At 40.6% G+C, this 16,410-nt stretch overlaps 1 protein-coding gene across 1 annotated transcript in view; it reads right to left on the bottom strand.

Annotated features, from left to right (window-relative positions):
- Positions 1–16,410, bottom strand: part of LOC127488805 (probable ATP-dependent RNA helicase DDX60) — a 95,026-nt gene that overhangs the window by 26,228 nt on the left and 52,388 nt on the right. Inside the window, 10 exon segments of the mRNA XM_070048221.1 lie at positions 120–241; positions 2,915–3,059; positions 3,199–3,303; positions 3,874–4,010; positions 4,013–4,073; positions 5,394–5,498; positions 8,559–8,711; positions 11,351–11,495; positions 13,412–13,564; positions 15,800–15,927. Of these exon segments, the coding sequence (XP_069904322.1) occupies positions 120–241; positions 2,915–3,059; positions 3,199–3,303; positions 3,874–4,010; positions 4,013–4,073; positions 5,394–5,498; positions 8,559–8,711; positions 11,351–11,495; positions 13,412–13,564; positions 15,800–15,927 (1,254 nt within the window).

Below are 16,410 nucleotides of genomic sequence, written 5' to 3'. Positions count from 1 at the left end.
TAACTCGAGTGAATGATGGCAAAATCTTGTTACTGGGAAAATGCTGTTGCACTTCATTATTATTAAAGCAGAAAGAGGTTACATCAAAGTACGAGTATTGCAGTATTTTATTTTCTTACCATTGAATGAGAAAACACCTTCTTAAACTTTTTCGCACAGGGAGGAAGGTATCTCTTTCCAAAAAGATGTGCTAAAACCACCACCAAGGTTTCCATCACATCTTCAGAAAATGTCTTTTTGCCTGTATTTTGTTATTAAAAAAAAAAAAGTTAAATTTTTCAAAACCTTGGAGAACAAATGTAATGTGTAAGACACAGCTGAAAACTTACTTCCTATGAATTTGGTGACTTTTTAACAAACTACACCAGCATTTCACAATATTGCAGGCTAACTGATGGCATCTTGCTACAAAACGCTTTGCATCCTCCTACCCACTCTTACCTGCAGAAGCCTGGTGGTCAATGAGCGATGGTTGCCCCTACTCTGTAACTGCTTGGGGATTCCCTCACTGGCTCCAAGTCTGCCCTTTGCTCCTCTGTCTCCATTCTACTCATTTTTTTCTACCTTGGTGCAACCCCTGCCAAGGAACAAAGGCCCGAAGCTGCTTGCTAAACTCCTCGTCTGCCCTTCCAGGCCCTGTGTGATGTGAATCTGCGCCCACTCTCTCTTTGGTGCACGTTACAGAAAGAACTCGCACCTGCTCCTCTTGACAGGCCTTTGCTGCCAATATTGCTTTTTCCCTGGAATATTTATTCCCCATATTTTCTTATGCCAAAGCCCTCGCAATACACTAGGGACTAAATCTCCTAGAGGGAAAGCCTATGTGAAATTCCCGATATTTGATCTGCTCCAGCATTTTGCAGAGGGCCAGGGTCCAGACCACTGGGAGCATGATGGATGAAGGAGCTGAATGACAGGCACTCATGAGAGACTAGGAAACAGGCTACAACTACCTGCAGTATCAGAGAAATGCCGTGCAGAGTGAGGCTTTCAAACTCGATTTCTTTTTTTTTTGTTTTTGTTTTTGTTTTTGTTTTTGTTTTTTTTTTTTTTGACAGACAGAGTGGACAGTGAGAGAGAGAGACAGAGAGAAAGGTCTTCCTTTGCCGTTGGTTCACCCTCCAATGGCCGCTGCGGCCGGCGTGCTGCGGCCGGCGCACCGCGCTGATCCGATGGCAGGAGCCAGGTACTTATCCTGGTCTCCCATGGGGTGCAGGGCCCAAGCACTTGGGCCATCCTCCACTGCACTCCCTGGCCACAGCAGAGAGCTGGCCTGGAAGAGGGGCAACTGGGACAGAATCCGGCGCCCCGACCGGGACTAGAACCCGGTGTGCCGGCGCCGCTAGGTGGAGGATTAGCCTAGTGAGCCGTGGCGCCAGCTCGAACTTGATTTCTATACATTGTTAGCATCATGTGAAAATTGTGCCCAGCTTTCAAATTGCTTTAGAATTCTGAGACCCTCTACGCAATATTTATATCATAAGTAAAATTCATGACTCTTTCTTGAAAAAAAAAAAAAAAACAGGTTCACATGGATCAAAGGCTTTATGATTTGATTTATTATTAGTGTTAAGATATCATGGGCCAGCACTGTGGCATAGTGGGTTAACACCTGGCCTGCAGTGCTGGCATCCCATATGGGCACCGGTTCGAGTCCTGGCTGCTCCACTTCTGATCCAGCTCTCTGTTATGGCCTGGGAAAGCAGTAGAAGATGACCCAGGTCCTTCGGCCCCTGCACCCATGTGGGAGAACTGGAAGAAGCTCCTGGCTCCTGGCTTCAGATCGTCCCAGCTCTGGCCATTGCAGCCAATTGGGGAGTGAACCAGCAGATGGAAGACCTCTCTCTCTCTCTCTTTGCCTCTCCTCTCTCTGTGTTACTCTGACTTTCAAATAAATAAATAAATATTTTTAAAAAGATATATACTACCATATCATCTTAATTATTTCTGTACTATTTTGATAAAAGTTGATGTTTCCAAAAATAAAATAGAACAATGGGTCACTAACTGTATATTCTAGCCTTAGCTGCCTGCATTTGTGTTTGGATCACACCGTTCTATTTCCCTCTTTACCTTACAGCATTGTGTTTCAGTTATAGAAAAGGGAAAAACTAATTTAAAATTATAGTAAAGGAAATCATTACAGATGACAATGTTTTATGTAAATAACTTCCAAAAATTTTTCAGTAGAATAATGCTTATTGTCTTTAACAAAGCTAAAGGTTATAATTTCTTAAAATTTAAAAGTATATTAAATAATCATTAAGAATCATATTTATATTATGATTATACATACAAAATTCAGATGCTAATAATATTTTATAAACATATTTAATTTTGTAAAATGACAAGAAAAACCTTCAAGATACATTAGGAGAATGGGCAATCAGAAAATGGCCTACCAAGATGCATGCTTAGCTTAGCAGTTAAGATGCCCACATCTCATATGGGGTACCCAGGTTTAAAATTCAGATCCAGCTCTTACTTCCTGCTAATGCGGATGATGGCACAAGTGATTGACTGGGTTCTTCCCACCCACATGAGAGACATGGATTGAGTTTCCAGCTCCCAACTTTGACCTGGCCCAGGACCAGCTACTGTGGACATCGGAAAGCAAATCAGTGGAAGATTTCTCTTGGTCTACTCGCTCATTCATTCATTCATTCATCCTCTCTCTCTCTTTTCCCTCCTCCCCCCCTCTCTCCCCATCTTTCCCTTCTTCCCTCCTTCCCTGTCTCTCCCCCTTCTTCCCCCTGTCCCTCCCTCCCTCTCAATCTTTTAAAGATGGCACACCATCAAAAGCAAATGTAGTTCTGGGGAACGTGCAGGTATATGTGAAGCAGTCGTATGGGATGTCACTGTGTGCACATGTACAGTGTAAGGGGTAGGAGTTGGGAAAAGGATAGCTGCTCACCATCTACGATGACTGGAACACACAGCTTGTGAAACAGACCTTTCACCAGCATGCTTACTAAAGCAAAGTTTGAAGGTTCGTGGTAGTGCAGGTGGGACACAAGGCCAGCATATCCAACGGGAACACATTCTTGATTCAGGTATCCCTGTGAATCAATTTAACAATTTAGCCTCAGTCCCTAGATCTCAGAAATACCCAACAGGTAAGTCATCAAGTAAGGAGATTTCAGTAGTAAAGTTAAATACATGTACGAACACTTTAGTGAAAACAGGTTTAAATCTTACCTCTCTGATCAAGAATTGCAAAGAATATATGAAGTAAAATTTTAACATGCACTTGACCTTTGGTCGCTTGAAGGACATCAAGGAATACTGGAGCAGCGACAATGCCTATGCACACATGTCAAAACACCAAAGTTAGACAGGCTAGCTATAAAGTTTGAGATATCACTAATGACTTTGTTATATTATATACTCTAAATAATTATTACAGATATGCCATAAGTTTTACATTCTCTATGTATGAATAAAACATAATAGGATGAAAAATTTACTGGGAGAGATGAACAATGACAACTTCACTCATAACCACTGAGAAATAAATGTAAACTTATGAATATATAAAAGTAAGAGTTAGGAACATTCCAGTATTTAGTACATTTTCAACCATTAATTCTTTGAAAATTTACTTTTAAATGTTCTAGGCTAGATATATTTATTGAAAAAAATTTCTCATATATGCAGAGTGTATTTATAATCATGGACTTAATTTGTCACGTGTACAGAAGTTACCACCATGTTCTTGTGTGAAGGAAAGGCACTAAGACAAGAATCAAATGTTGCTAAGAGTTTGCGAACTGCACATTGTGATTTTATTCCCTCCAAGATACCTAACAGGCGAGGCTTACTTTAGACTTGAGCTAAGATGATTATGTCTGTTAGAGAGGGTAGAGACTGTACCTTTGCTTTGGCATCCTCTTTGTCATCTGCTTTGGCAACCAACAGCATGAGTCTGAGAACCAAGGTGATGTTTAGGGGAAACTGACCCTTCAGCTTGGGCACATCAGACTTCAAGAGCCGGTCTATCTTGGGTAATGAATATCATAGAAGATCACACTTCCTATAAGATCTTCTCCACGCCTTCCTGCACGCCCAGACATCTAAAGAGATGACCACAAAACTTATGCAAGTTCAAATCCTGGCACTGTAAATAATGTCTCACTTACCTATACCATGTGGAACATTAAACATTTGAAAATAAATCTTCAATGAGTTTTTTGTTTCTTGGTATATTGATGTTGTCAAATCTTGCAGAATTATTTTATTTTATAGATATATTTTTATAGATACATTTTAAAGTCCAGTGTTAAGACAGTATTGCCTCTTTTTTAAAAAAATAAATGGAGTACCAGCTCCTGTGTTTAGAGATCATGATCTGGGGTCGGTGCTGTGGTTTAACTAGGTTGGGCCGCCTGCAGTGCCAGCATCCCATATGGGCACCACTTGGAGTCCCGGCTGCTTCCCTTCAGATCCAGCTCCCTGCTCATGGCCTGAGAAGGCACTGGAAGATGGCTCAAGTGCTGGGGTCCCTGCACCCATGTTGGAAATGTGGAAGAAGCTCCTAGCGCCTGGCTTCAGATTGGCCTAGCTCCAGCCTTTGGGTCCATTTGGGGAGTGAACCAAACGATGAAAGACCCCCCCCACCTCTCTCTGTCTATAACTCTGTCTTTCAAATAAGTAAATAAATCTTTAAATAAACAAATAAAGATCATGACCTTAGGGAAGGCATTTGGTGTAGGATGCTTGGGATGCCTGACACCTAGATTGGAATGCCTGGGTTCAAACACCAGCTCTGGTCCCCTTCCCAGCTTCCTGGAAGGCAGCAGGTGGCAGCTCAAGTAGTCAGGTTCCTATCACTCACACTGGAAATCCGGACTGAGTTCCTGACTCCTGACTTCAGCCTGGCCTAACCCTAGCCACCGTAGGTGTCTGAGGAATGAACCAGTGGGTAGGAAACCTCTTTGTCTCTTTTTTCCTTCCTCTCTCGTTTCTCTCTCTCTGCCTATAAAATTAAATTAAAATCATGGCCTTTAAAGCAGGCACAATTTCTGATTTACCAACGTAGTTCCAGAAACGAGCCTAAAATCAAAACCTTATAGACACTTAACATATAATTATTGGTGGTTGGCATGAATTGGGTGCTCAAAGATGTAGTTACTTCCCTCCAATATTATTTTTGTTTATGTTCAAGAATATTTATCAAATTGAGAATATCTTCAGGAAAACTAAGCTACTGACAATATATTTTACAAGTTTTTTAAGTGTAATCATATTCATTAATATACATATATAAAAACTCAGTTTCAAATATTTTTATGGCCACCAAATATTTCAGAACAAATGGCTTTTCCTGGCCTACTGAATGAGCATTTCAGATACCTGTATATAGAACCGTAACAGAAGTCATGTATTATAAATACCTGTCGAAAGTTCAGAGCATCCAAATAAACAGAGTCTTCTGTAAAAACAACGGTTTTACAGGGCATATTAATTCCCAAAGCAAGGGATGATGTAGCTGTCACTACCTATGATGGAAAGCAAAAAAATAAAAAATTGGGAAAACATATTTCATGTAGCATACACAGATGCATACGTAGTAAGTATTGACCAAATTAAATCCCCTTACATTATTTTTCTTGAGTAAAAGTGCAGTGTTAAGACAGTATTGCAAAACATCAAACTCTATGCTTGCTTTTGGAATAGACAGCTCTACATCCCACTTGGATGTTCATTCATTCTCATATTCTTGCTGAACATTACAATTATACAGCATTTTCCAGGTAACAAAATGATACAAAATCAAAGCCATTCAGTAAGCCTTCAGTGTTACTGTCTGTGTGTGTTTGGCATGAATAAGAGCAATATGTTATACAAGGAGTTTATTTTCACGTTAAAAGATTTCCAAGAACAGAAAATAGTAAATGATACAAAGTCAGACTAAGCAGGAAGCAAGTCATAATAAGCATGACAAAACCATTCTAAGACGTAGATTGTAAAAAGAAAGAAAGGTAATATGATATAATTAATATTTACAAGATCGATTTGGCAGCTCTGGGAGGAAATAATTGTAGGAGGTGATTACCAAAAGTAGAAGTCTGACAGAATGCTTTTAGATTATTCTAGACAACATATTATGACATAATTGAACAGGAAATATTCCTAGTGGAGAGATGTGGGCTGTACATGCATGTGTGTGCACGTGTGTGTGTGCGTGCATGTGTGTGTGTGAGAGAGAGAGAGAGAGTTGATAAGCACTTGCTGACGTATTCTGGCTGTTTTAATGTGGAAGGAAAAAGCACTGGGTTCCATGTCCCTGAGTTCTGTATCTGTGAATTCAACCAACCAAAGACTGGAAATATTTGGACAAAAAAGTGTACTGAACACTTACAGTCTTTTTTTTTTCCTGTCATTATTTTCTAAATAATATACTGTAGCAACTACTTACATACAATACACTGCACTAAGTAATGTAAGTAACCTAGAGACACAGAGGATATGCATTGGTTCTATGCCAAAGCTATGCTGTCTTATATAAAAGACTAGAGCACTGATGGATTTTGGTATCTGTGCAAGTCCTAGAATCAGTCCCCTGCAGATACCGAGGGGTTCACATTTCTTAGAGAAAGGTCAATCTACTGCTGGAAACTGTCTTATCTCAAACCTACCTAAGGTTGCTCAGATACATTTTTGTTTCTCATGTAGCCTTTTCTTCTCTTGAAAATAAACATAGTTAGGTTATACATTTTCCTCCAACTACTAGCTTAGCTGCATCACAGAAGTTTGTCTATACAGCATTTTATTTACCTAGCAAATAAATAAATTTTCTGGGGCTGGCGCTGTGGCATAGCGGATAAAGCTGCCGCCTGCAGTGCTGGCACCCCATATGGGCGCCGGTTCGAGTCCCGGCTGCTCCTCTTCCAATCCAGCTCTCTGCTATGGCCTGGGAAAGCAGTACAAGATGGCCCAAGCACTTGGGCCCCTGCACCCACGTGAGAGACCAGGAAGAAGCTCCTGGCTCCTGGCTTCAATAAGCGAAGCTCCAGCCAGTGCGGCCAACTGGGGAGTGAACCAGCAGATGGAAGACCTCTCTCTCTCTGCCTCTCCTTCTCTCTCTGTGTAACCCCGACTTTCAAATGAATAAATAATTCTTTAAAAATAAATAAATAAACTTTCTTATTTCCATTATTAGTTCTCCTTTACCCCGTTAATTTACTCTTAATTTTCACACTGCAGTTTATACAGTTATCTTTCTGGATCACTGGGGAATGATTGGGCTATCTGAACAAAGAATGGACTTTCGGGGCTGGGACTGTAGCTCAGCAGGTTAAGCTGCCACCTGAGGTGCCTGCATCCCATAGGAGAGCAAGTTTGAGCTCTGGCTGTTTCATTGCCTACCCAGCCCCCTGCTAAAGTGCCTGGGAAAACAGTGGAAAATGGCCAAGTACTTGGGCCCTTGACACCCATGTGGGAGACCAGATGGAGTTCCTGGTTCCGGGCTTCATTCTGGCCCATTGTGGCCATTGTGGTCATTTGGGGAGCGAATCAATAGAGGGAAGATTCCACCCCCCCTGTGTGTGTGTGTGTGTGTGTGTGTGTAACTGTCTTTAAAATAAGTAAATACATCTTCAAAAAAAGAATGGATTTTATTTAATAAAAATGTAACAATATGGATTCATCTGTGGCAATAATATGTTGTAATAGTGTAAGATGTTAATAAAAGGAGAAATTGGGTGGCATGAGATATTCTCTGTACCATCATAACAACTTCAGTTTTTAACCCTAATACTCAAAATCTAAATGAAGTTAAAAAGAGTCATCCTGGAAAGAAATTTGGCTATGTATTTCCAGAGCCTGCTACCTTTTCCTTCTGAGACATTTCTTTCACTTAGCAGAATCAATCAATTCTAAATAAATAATTAAAATGATGATTGATGGGGCCAATACTGTGGTGCAGTGGGTAAAGCCACTGCCTGCAGTGCTAGCATCCCATATGGGCGCCAGTTCAAGTCCTGGCTGCTCCACTTCCAATCCAACTCTGCTATGGCCTCGGAAAGCAGCAGAAAATGGCCCAAGCACTTGGGCTCCTGCACCCACCACAGTGGGAGACCTGGAAGAAGCTCCGGGCTCCTGGCTTCAGATCGTCCCAACTCCAGCCATTACAGCCACTTGGGGAGTGAACCAGCAGATGGAAGATCTCTCTCTCTCTCTCTCTCTCTCTCTCTCTCTCTGTAACTCTTTCAAATACATAAATAAATCTTTTAAAAAATGATTGTCTATGTTGAAAGAAAATTAACAGTATAATGCTTAAGTAAATTAAATATGTGTATTTTCTGTGGCACACATGTTTATTACCTCATGCTAATTATTAAAATAATATTAGGCAAGGCAGACAAGATCCCAAATTGGGTACACATTATCATATTAACTATGTAAAAATGTATGGAAGGAAATATGATAAATGTAGGTGGCGCATCTCCCCAGGTGCAGGGATTGAGAGAGAGAGCTAGATAGAGCATCTTCCGTCCCATAGCCACTGCAGCTACCCAATTAAAGTGAAAGCTGTGCTTTGTAGTGAGTTCACCTACCTTGACGTGCTTCAGTCTGAAAAGGGTCTCAACAACTTGTCTCTGTTTGTACTCCATTAAACCATGATGGTAGCCAATGCCCCGCTGTAACAGCCTGATCAGACCAGAGCCTCCTCTTGTCCATCTCTGCCTGGATACAATCTTCCTGAAAGTCTGAAACACACACACAGTTTGCAAAATCAAATGAAGGCATATGTCCTTTGACTGAAGCCTGATTTTATGTGTTAGAAGGCTTTAGCAGGCAGAGTTAGATGCATTTCTGGGAAGAGCAGTTGTGTTTTAGGCTAGAACCTCAAGTTCATAAACAGAGCAGTTCTGTCCTAAGTGGCATTCATGCATAAGACCTGAGAAAGTAGAATGCAGCCCAACCTCAAATGCACTGATCCTTTCTTCACATGCCTTCCTCACAGCAGCCATGTGCCCAATTTTCCCTCATACACCTGCTGACATCATTCCCACAATGCTGGAGGCAGCTCCAGCTCATCCTGGGGTAATGAGGAAACACTGAAGCAACACAGTAAGAATTCCAAGAGGAAGATGCTCCATGCAGGCCCAGCGTCCCTCCAGGCAAGTAGCAAAATCCATCCCTGGCCCCGACACAGCTCTCAGCGGAGTCTGATGATCAACTGCCTTGTGCTCTATTTTTGCTGCTGACTTGAAACTAACTAACCGCTGTTCACTCCAATCACATCTGACCACTGTCTGCCCGTGTCTGTCTGTGTCTCCCTGTGCTTCCAGGCTGGCACCTTTGTGTTTCTCACTTCCTGTCTCTCTCTCCACACTCTCTCCCCATCTCTGTCCTGCAGCCCCTTCTCTGAAACTCCCTGTCTGCTCCTGAACAGTTTCTACCTCTGTCAGTCACTATTGCTCTTTTTCTTTCTTTCTTCTCTTTCCCACCCTCTTTTTTACTTTTATTCTGCTTCCCTCCCCCTTTCCAACCTGCACCATCACTAAAAGAAAAAAGCAAACATACACAAGTAATAACCATTGATCTGACTACATGGTCTAGTAGGTCAACCAACCAACAGATGCACACCCGTTATCTGGCATATCTCTCAGTGTTCTGGGCTTAGTTTCTGAGTGAGACACACAGCAGTGGAGGAGAAGGCAACCGTTTCTAGTTTGTAAAACTGGGCATGTGGTGGATGATTTGGTGACATGAAGCACAGAAAACGGGAGAAGTTTTCAAATGAAAGACAAATCTGATTTTGATTTCTTGGTAGCAAGTCACTGCATTAGCTCAGAAAAAAGATTTAACATTTACCTTTTCTTTTTCTTAATTTTTTTATTTGCTATAAGGAGAACAAATCTCATGTATTTTATATATACAGTTTTAAGAACATAATTATGGGGCCGCCACTGTGGTACAGCGGGTAAAGCTACTGCCTGTAGTGCCAGCATCCTATATGGACACCAGTTCGAGTCCCAGCTGCTCCACTTTCTATCCAGTCCTCTACTAATGTGCCTGGGAAAGCAGTGGAGGATGGCCAAAGTGCTTGGATCTCTGCAACCATGTGGGAAACCTAGGAGAAGCTCCTGGCTCCTGGCTCCTGGCTTCAGCCTGGCCCAGTCTTGGCCAATGTGGCAACTTGGGGAGTGAACCAGCAGATGGAAGATTTGTGTGTGTGTGTGTGTGTGTGTGTATATCCGTGTAATTCTGCCTTTCAAAATAATAAATATTTTTTTAAAATATCATGATACTTCCCACCCTCCTTTGTTCCCTCCCTTGCTCCCATCTACTTCCTCCTTCCTTTCTTATTTTCTTTTAATTTCTACAATGATATACTTTGAATTCACTTTATAGTCACAAGATTCGATTATTGCTCATGGCCCTTGTCTATACTCTTCAGGAACAGTGGGGTTTTTTGCTGACTGCTTGTTGAATTCTTTACTTACTGGAGGGTGACTCTTGGTGATTACTTTTACCTTTTCTATTTCTATTTCTATTACATAAAAGATTATCATTAACTTTAACAGATGCAGTCGACTGCACAAAGAAAAAGCCTGCACTTGCTATACCTCGTCATGAATCTTTGAACCACTTTTAATAGCTGTGTAAGCTTACATATATAATCTTAACTTCTTCAGCCTCCAACTCCAGTTTCCCATACATTAAGATCAATTTAGATGAAATAGGTTGTGTTTTATAAACTGCATAGTACAGTATAGACACACACACACACATATATAAGGTTATGCGCCAGATTGTGCACCACCAAAACTGAACTTTGAAGTACTTGATACAATTAAGTTAAAAGTAAAATCATTACAGTGAGCTGCAATCCAATATGACTACTACCTTTGTAAGAGGAATTTCGGACAGACACATACAGAGGAAACACGATGTAGTGGTAACAGACAGCAGGGAGAAGGTACCCAATTATACAAGAGGACTGCAACAAGTTCATGGAAAAATCAAATCGAAAAACTAAGTTTATTCTAGTGCAAAAAACTTTAGAAATTCACGCAGAGCTTTCTCATAACATGTATTCTCCATGGCCTCTGGGAAGATGCCTCGTGTGGGCAGATTTCAAAATTCTTTTGCATAAAATAAACTTATTTTTTAATTCTGTTTTTCATGAGCCCTCTAAAGTAATGCATGTAAGCCCTGGAGAGAGACCTGGAGCAGACCCTGCCCTCTGAAGCCTCAGTAGGAAGTAATCCTACTGGGTGCCAGACTTCCAGCAGGCATAACTGTTAAGAAATAAATTCCTAACACGTGGTACCCTGGTGCAGAAGCCTTAGCAAATGAATCCATCCACCTAGGCATGCCCCCTGTTCTCGTCTCTTACCTTGCTATCCACACCTGCTCGATCAACATAAGTACAGTCCGGAGGAACTTCTTTACTCTTTTTAAGACTCTTCTTTATTTCCTTTATTTCAGCGTCCCATAAAATCAATCTCTGAATTCGAGCAGTTGAATTTGAATGTAAATAACTGAATATAAAAAATCAGGAACGTCGTGAATATTGATTATAACATGCCCTCTTCTTTTCAACATTTGAAATTGTGTCTGTAAGTGCCAGCATAAAAGAATGCCTGGTAATTTGAACCCAAAATATGATTGCCCTTATTAAAGGATATTCACCAGGCCTTAATTACTTCAATTCTCATTGCTTACCATCTGTTATTTTTAACATATGCATTGACACCTACTTAACAGAAAACAGAAAAACCATTCTTGGTCCTGCTTGACTACAGATTCTGGTATGAGGCCTGCTCACCTGTGGATTCCAGCAACAGGTCTGTCGCCAGACTTGGCAAGCCAGTAAGCCCATAAGCTCCACTAACTGGCCCATCTAAAACCTCCATTCAAGCCAACTGGTAAAACTGCCAAAGCCAGTTTATAAAGATTGGAAGAAATGATTGCTTCTTCAAATGCACAGAGAGCAACATGCAGGTACCAGAATCAAAGAATCAGGGAAACATGACATCACCAAAGGAATAAAATAAGATTCCAATAACGAAGCTTAAAGAAATGGAGATCTAGGGGCTGGCACTGTGGCTCAGCGGGTTAACGCCCTGGCCTAAAGTGCCGGCATCCCATGTGGGAGCCGGTTCGAGGCCCGGCTGCTCTATTTCCAATCCTGCTATGCCTGGGAAAGCAGTGGAGGATGGCACAAGGCCTTGGGCCCCTACATGTGTGTGGGAGACCCTGAGGGGGCTCCTGGCTCTGGATCAGTGCAGCTCTGGCCATTGTGGCCGATTGAGGAGTGAACATCGGATGGAGGGCCCCTCTCCCTCTCTCTCTCTCTCTGCCTCTCTTCTGTGTAACTCTGACTTTCAAATAAATAAATAAATCTTTTAAAAAAAGAAAGAAATGGAGATCTAGGGCTGGCACTATGGCACAGTGGGTAAAGCCACTGCCTGTAGTACCAGCATCCCATATGGACACCGGTTTAAGTCCCGGCTGCTCCACTTCCACTCCAGCTCCCTAACACACCTGGGAAAGCAGTGGAAGATGGCCCAAGTTCTTGAGCCCCTGCACACCCATGGGAGACCCCGAAGAATCTTCCGGCTCCTGATTTCAGACTGGCCCAGCTACAACTGTTGCAGCTCTTTGTGGAATAAACCAGCAGATGAAAGATTCTCTCCCCCCCCCGCCCCAATTTTGTCTTTCAAATAAATAAATAGATCTTTTTAAAACAGAAGAAATGGAGATCTATGAACTGCCTAACAAAGAATTCAAGATAATCATCCTAAAGAAGTTTAGTGAGCAATATATAAGAGAACATAGAAAGAAAATATTTTAAAAATCAGCAAAATAATACATGAACAAAATGAGGGTTCAACAAAGATAGATAAACAAGAATTCTGAAGCTGAAGAACAAAATCATCGAAACAAAAAATTCAAGAGTTTCCATAGCAAACTTAATCCAGTGAAAGAAAGAATCAACTAATTCAAAGACAGACCATTTCAATTATCTAGTTAAAGAAACACCAACAAAAAGAATGAAATAATAAGTGAGTAGGAAGCTTTTGGATCTGCTATCATTTGAATATATTTTGTCCCAGAACTCATAATGAAGCTTGATCCCTATAATGGTACTGAGTGTTGTGGGACTTTAAATATATGATTAGGTTGTTAATCACAAACTTAAACTTTGTGGACCTAAGAAAATGTTAGAAATCAGCTAATCAACTGAAGAAAGTTACTGTAAAACATTGTACAAGTACTGAAATACTCAATAATCTTCTCCCACATAAGTCCCCCAAAATGATGTTCTAATTAAATTAAGTTGGTGTATCATAAAAACATAAAGCAGTGAAATATGATTTTAATTATATAAATAATTGCACACTTAAAGGTTTCAGTTCACAATGAATTCCACAATTCCAGTAGAAATACTCACGCAGCGTACATTCTCCTTTGAGACTTAATTGCTTTCTCCAGTTTCCTGTTTAAATTCTTCTCTCCTTCAGAGTTGTGACTATGAGTATATTGTCTCATCAACATATTAGTAAGAAGGCGTGAAGCTGACCTTTCCACTGAGTGAATGCTGAATCTAAAGTAAAGTATGTGAGAACACTGGATAACTGCATGCTCATTCCAGTCCAGCCCTGCATTCATTAATAAAGACAATTTTTGGATGTAGGAACCTTTGTTTGGGTAACATCAATCTCTGTCATTCATTCATTTTTGCCCATTTAACTCCTAAATCAGAGTTCATGTGAATGGAAGGGAAGATCAGAGTTAGTTACAAAGGTGAATTTTGATACTATGGTAAGAGTAGTTAGGTAAAGGCTCTTTACTAGGGAAAAAAAAAAAAAAACTGCTCTTTTCTCATTTGACACAGTTCCCATATTAAGACTGCTGAATCTTTGTAAAGAACAGACCAGCACCTACTTGTCATTGTTACTAGTTAGCTCCTTTTCACCTGTGACATGAAGTTTGAGTTAGGAATTGGATTTCTAGGAGTACTTTTGTACTTCCTCATATTTGGCTTAACCTTTTTCTCTTCACTTTTCTCAAAAATTTTCAGACTTATTACAAGATCAATGCACATTCCTATACAGACATGTAAAGAATTGACAATTTGGCCTCATATTTTCCTTCCAATTTTGAAGTTTTATATATATAGTATATATGTATATATATATACTCTATGTCGGTGAGTGCCCACATATACACAATATGCATAAATTAAACCTCCCACAAAGAGCTGATGAAAACATGATTGCTAATTAAATCATCTTGCTACCAGGCCCTATCTAATTTTTCTTTTAATTCTTTGAAGTGATTGTCATAAATATTCTTCAAGGTCTTTTCTTTCCACTTAAAGAGAGCTTATATATAATAAAACTTCACAAAAGAAAAATGGCAGACTAAACACTCAATATGCCATCATATGTGTATATAGGTGTATGTTAATGTATGTACTCTGTTTTGCCAAATACACATTACTCTTTTTACCATATCTGATTCTACAAATATGTTGAACTTTCTATTAACTTATGGCCCAGGAAATTCCACTCTACCAAGCCATACAATTAGATTTTCAAATAAAATTCAGTAAGAGAGTGTTTGTTTCTGTTGTATTATATCCAAGTTGCTATAGAAAATATCTCTTATATGTGCTAGTTGATATAGATACAAAAATAACATATCAGAATGAAACTGATACCTTATGATTTGATTATTGTTTATAACCCTTTTCTATATTCCTGTGGAACACTGGTCTTCCTACTTTTTACTTGTTGAACATCATGGTTAGTGGTGTGTTAATCCTGTGGTCATAAAATAGATTGAAAATATGCTATTGCAGGGGCTGACGCCGTGGCACAGCAGGTTAAAGCCCTGGCCTGAAGTGTTGGCATCCCATATGGGTGCCAGTTCGAGTCCCGGCTGCTCCTCTTCCATCCAGCTCTCTGCTGTGGCCTAGGAAAGCAGTACAAGATGGCCCAAGCTCTTGGGCCCCTGCGCCCACCTGGGAGACCTGGAGGAAACTCCTGGCTCCTGGCTTCGGATCAGTGCAGCTCTGGCCATTGTGGCCATCTGGGGAGTGAACCAGTGGATAGAAGACTTCTCTCTGTGTCTCTACCTCTCTCTGTAACTCTGTCTTTCAAATAAATAAAATAAATCTTTTTTAAAACAGAAAATATGTTATTGCAAAAATTAAAGGAAAATTAAGGAAAGGAGAAAGGTGGATTGAGGGAGGTAGAGAGGGAACTGTGCTTATCTTAGAAGTACATCTATAGCCGGTGCCGCGGCTCACTAGGCTAATCCTCCGCCTTGCGGCGCCGGCACACCGGGTTCTAGTCCCGGTCGGGGCGCTGGATTCTGTCCCGGTTGCCCTTCTTCCAGGCCAGCTCTCTGCTGTGGCCAGGGAGTGCAGTGGAGGATGGCCCAAGTGCTTGGGCCCTGCACCCCATGGGAGACCAGGATAAGTACCTGGCTCCTGCCATCGGATCAGCGCGGTGCGCTGGCCGCGGTGCGCCAGCCGCAGTGTGCCAGCCCCAGCGGCCATTGGAGGGTGAACCAATGGCAAAAGGAAGACCTTTCTCTCTGTCTCTCTCTCTCACTGCCCACTCTGCCTGTCAAAAAAAAAAAAAAGTACAACTATAAAATGCATGAAATCTGTTCCCTATATTCTAAAAATTTAAAAAGAAAATATAACTTCAATATGCTCACAAATTTCTCAAATTCTAAGATATGTCAGATTATAAGTTCTTCCTTTTCAATAGTCTGCAAATTCATATAAATCAATGTATAATGCTTTCCACAGAAAATAATTACTTACGAAAAAAATATTGCTGGTAGCCTATCCATTTCTTTAAGTTTTTCCACAAAACAAGGAAGCATTCGTTCCTTTTCAATTCTTGCACTGTCAAAAGTTTGAGGCTTAAGGTACTGCAGTAACTGGTTCACCTGAATAAAGTTACCACAAATAAAAGGCAGATAAGGTACTGACGACCGCAAAGGAAGGCAACAGAATGCGCAGATATTTGAGGGTGAAAAGCAAGTTGCTGTTGAACAGTATATTCAGAATGACAATGTAAGTACAAAGTTAGGATTTCAACCAGTCATATACTAAGCATTTAAATACAATGAAAACCTCAGAAAACTTGAATGACATGGTTCTACACTACTGTGATCAAGTTTATGTAATACTGTGGTGTTGTGCTTACTGAAAGGATTATCATGACTTAATGCTGATCATTATCAGTAAATATAGGCTACAGAAGGATGACTTCAACATTTAATGGCAAGAATATCTGAAATAGTTTTTCTTATCTATAGATATCACATATACACGTATGGTCTACAAATAGTATTTTAATAGGATATTTCATTATTTTTTAAGCTACAATTTTTACGTGGTATAAGTTACCAGAGAAAAGGTAATAGATT

Source organism: Oryctolagus cuniculus, chromosome 8 (genome assembly GCF_964237555.1).
Source record: "Oryctolagus cuniculus chromosome 8, mOryCun1.1, whole genome shotgun sequence".
NCBI lineage: Eukaryota > Metazoa > Chordata > Mammalia > Lagomorpha > Leporidae > Oryctolagus > Oryctolagus cuniculus.
Note: the sequence above shows the minus strand (reverse complement) of the source record. Positions and strands in the feature narration are given on the sequence as shown.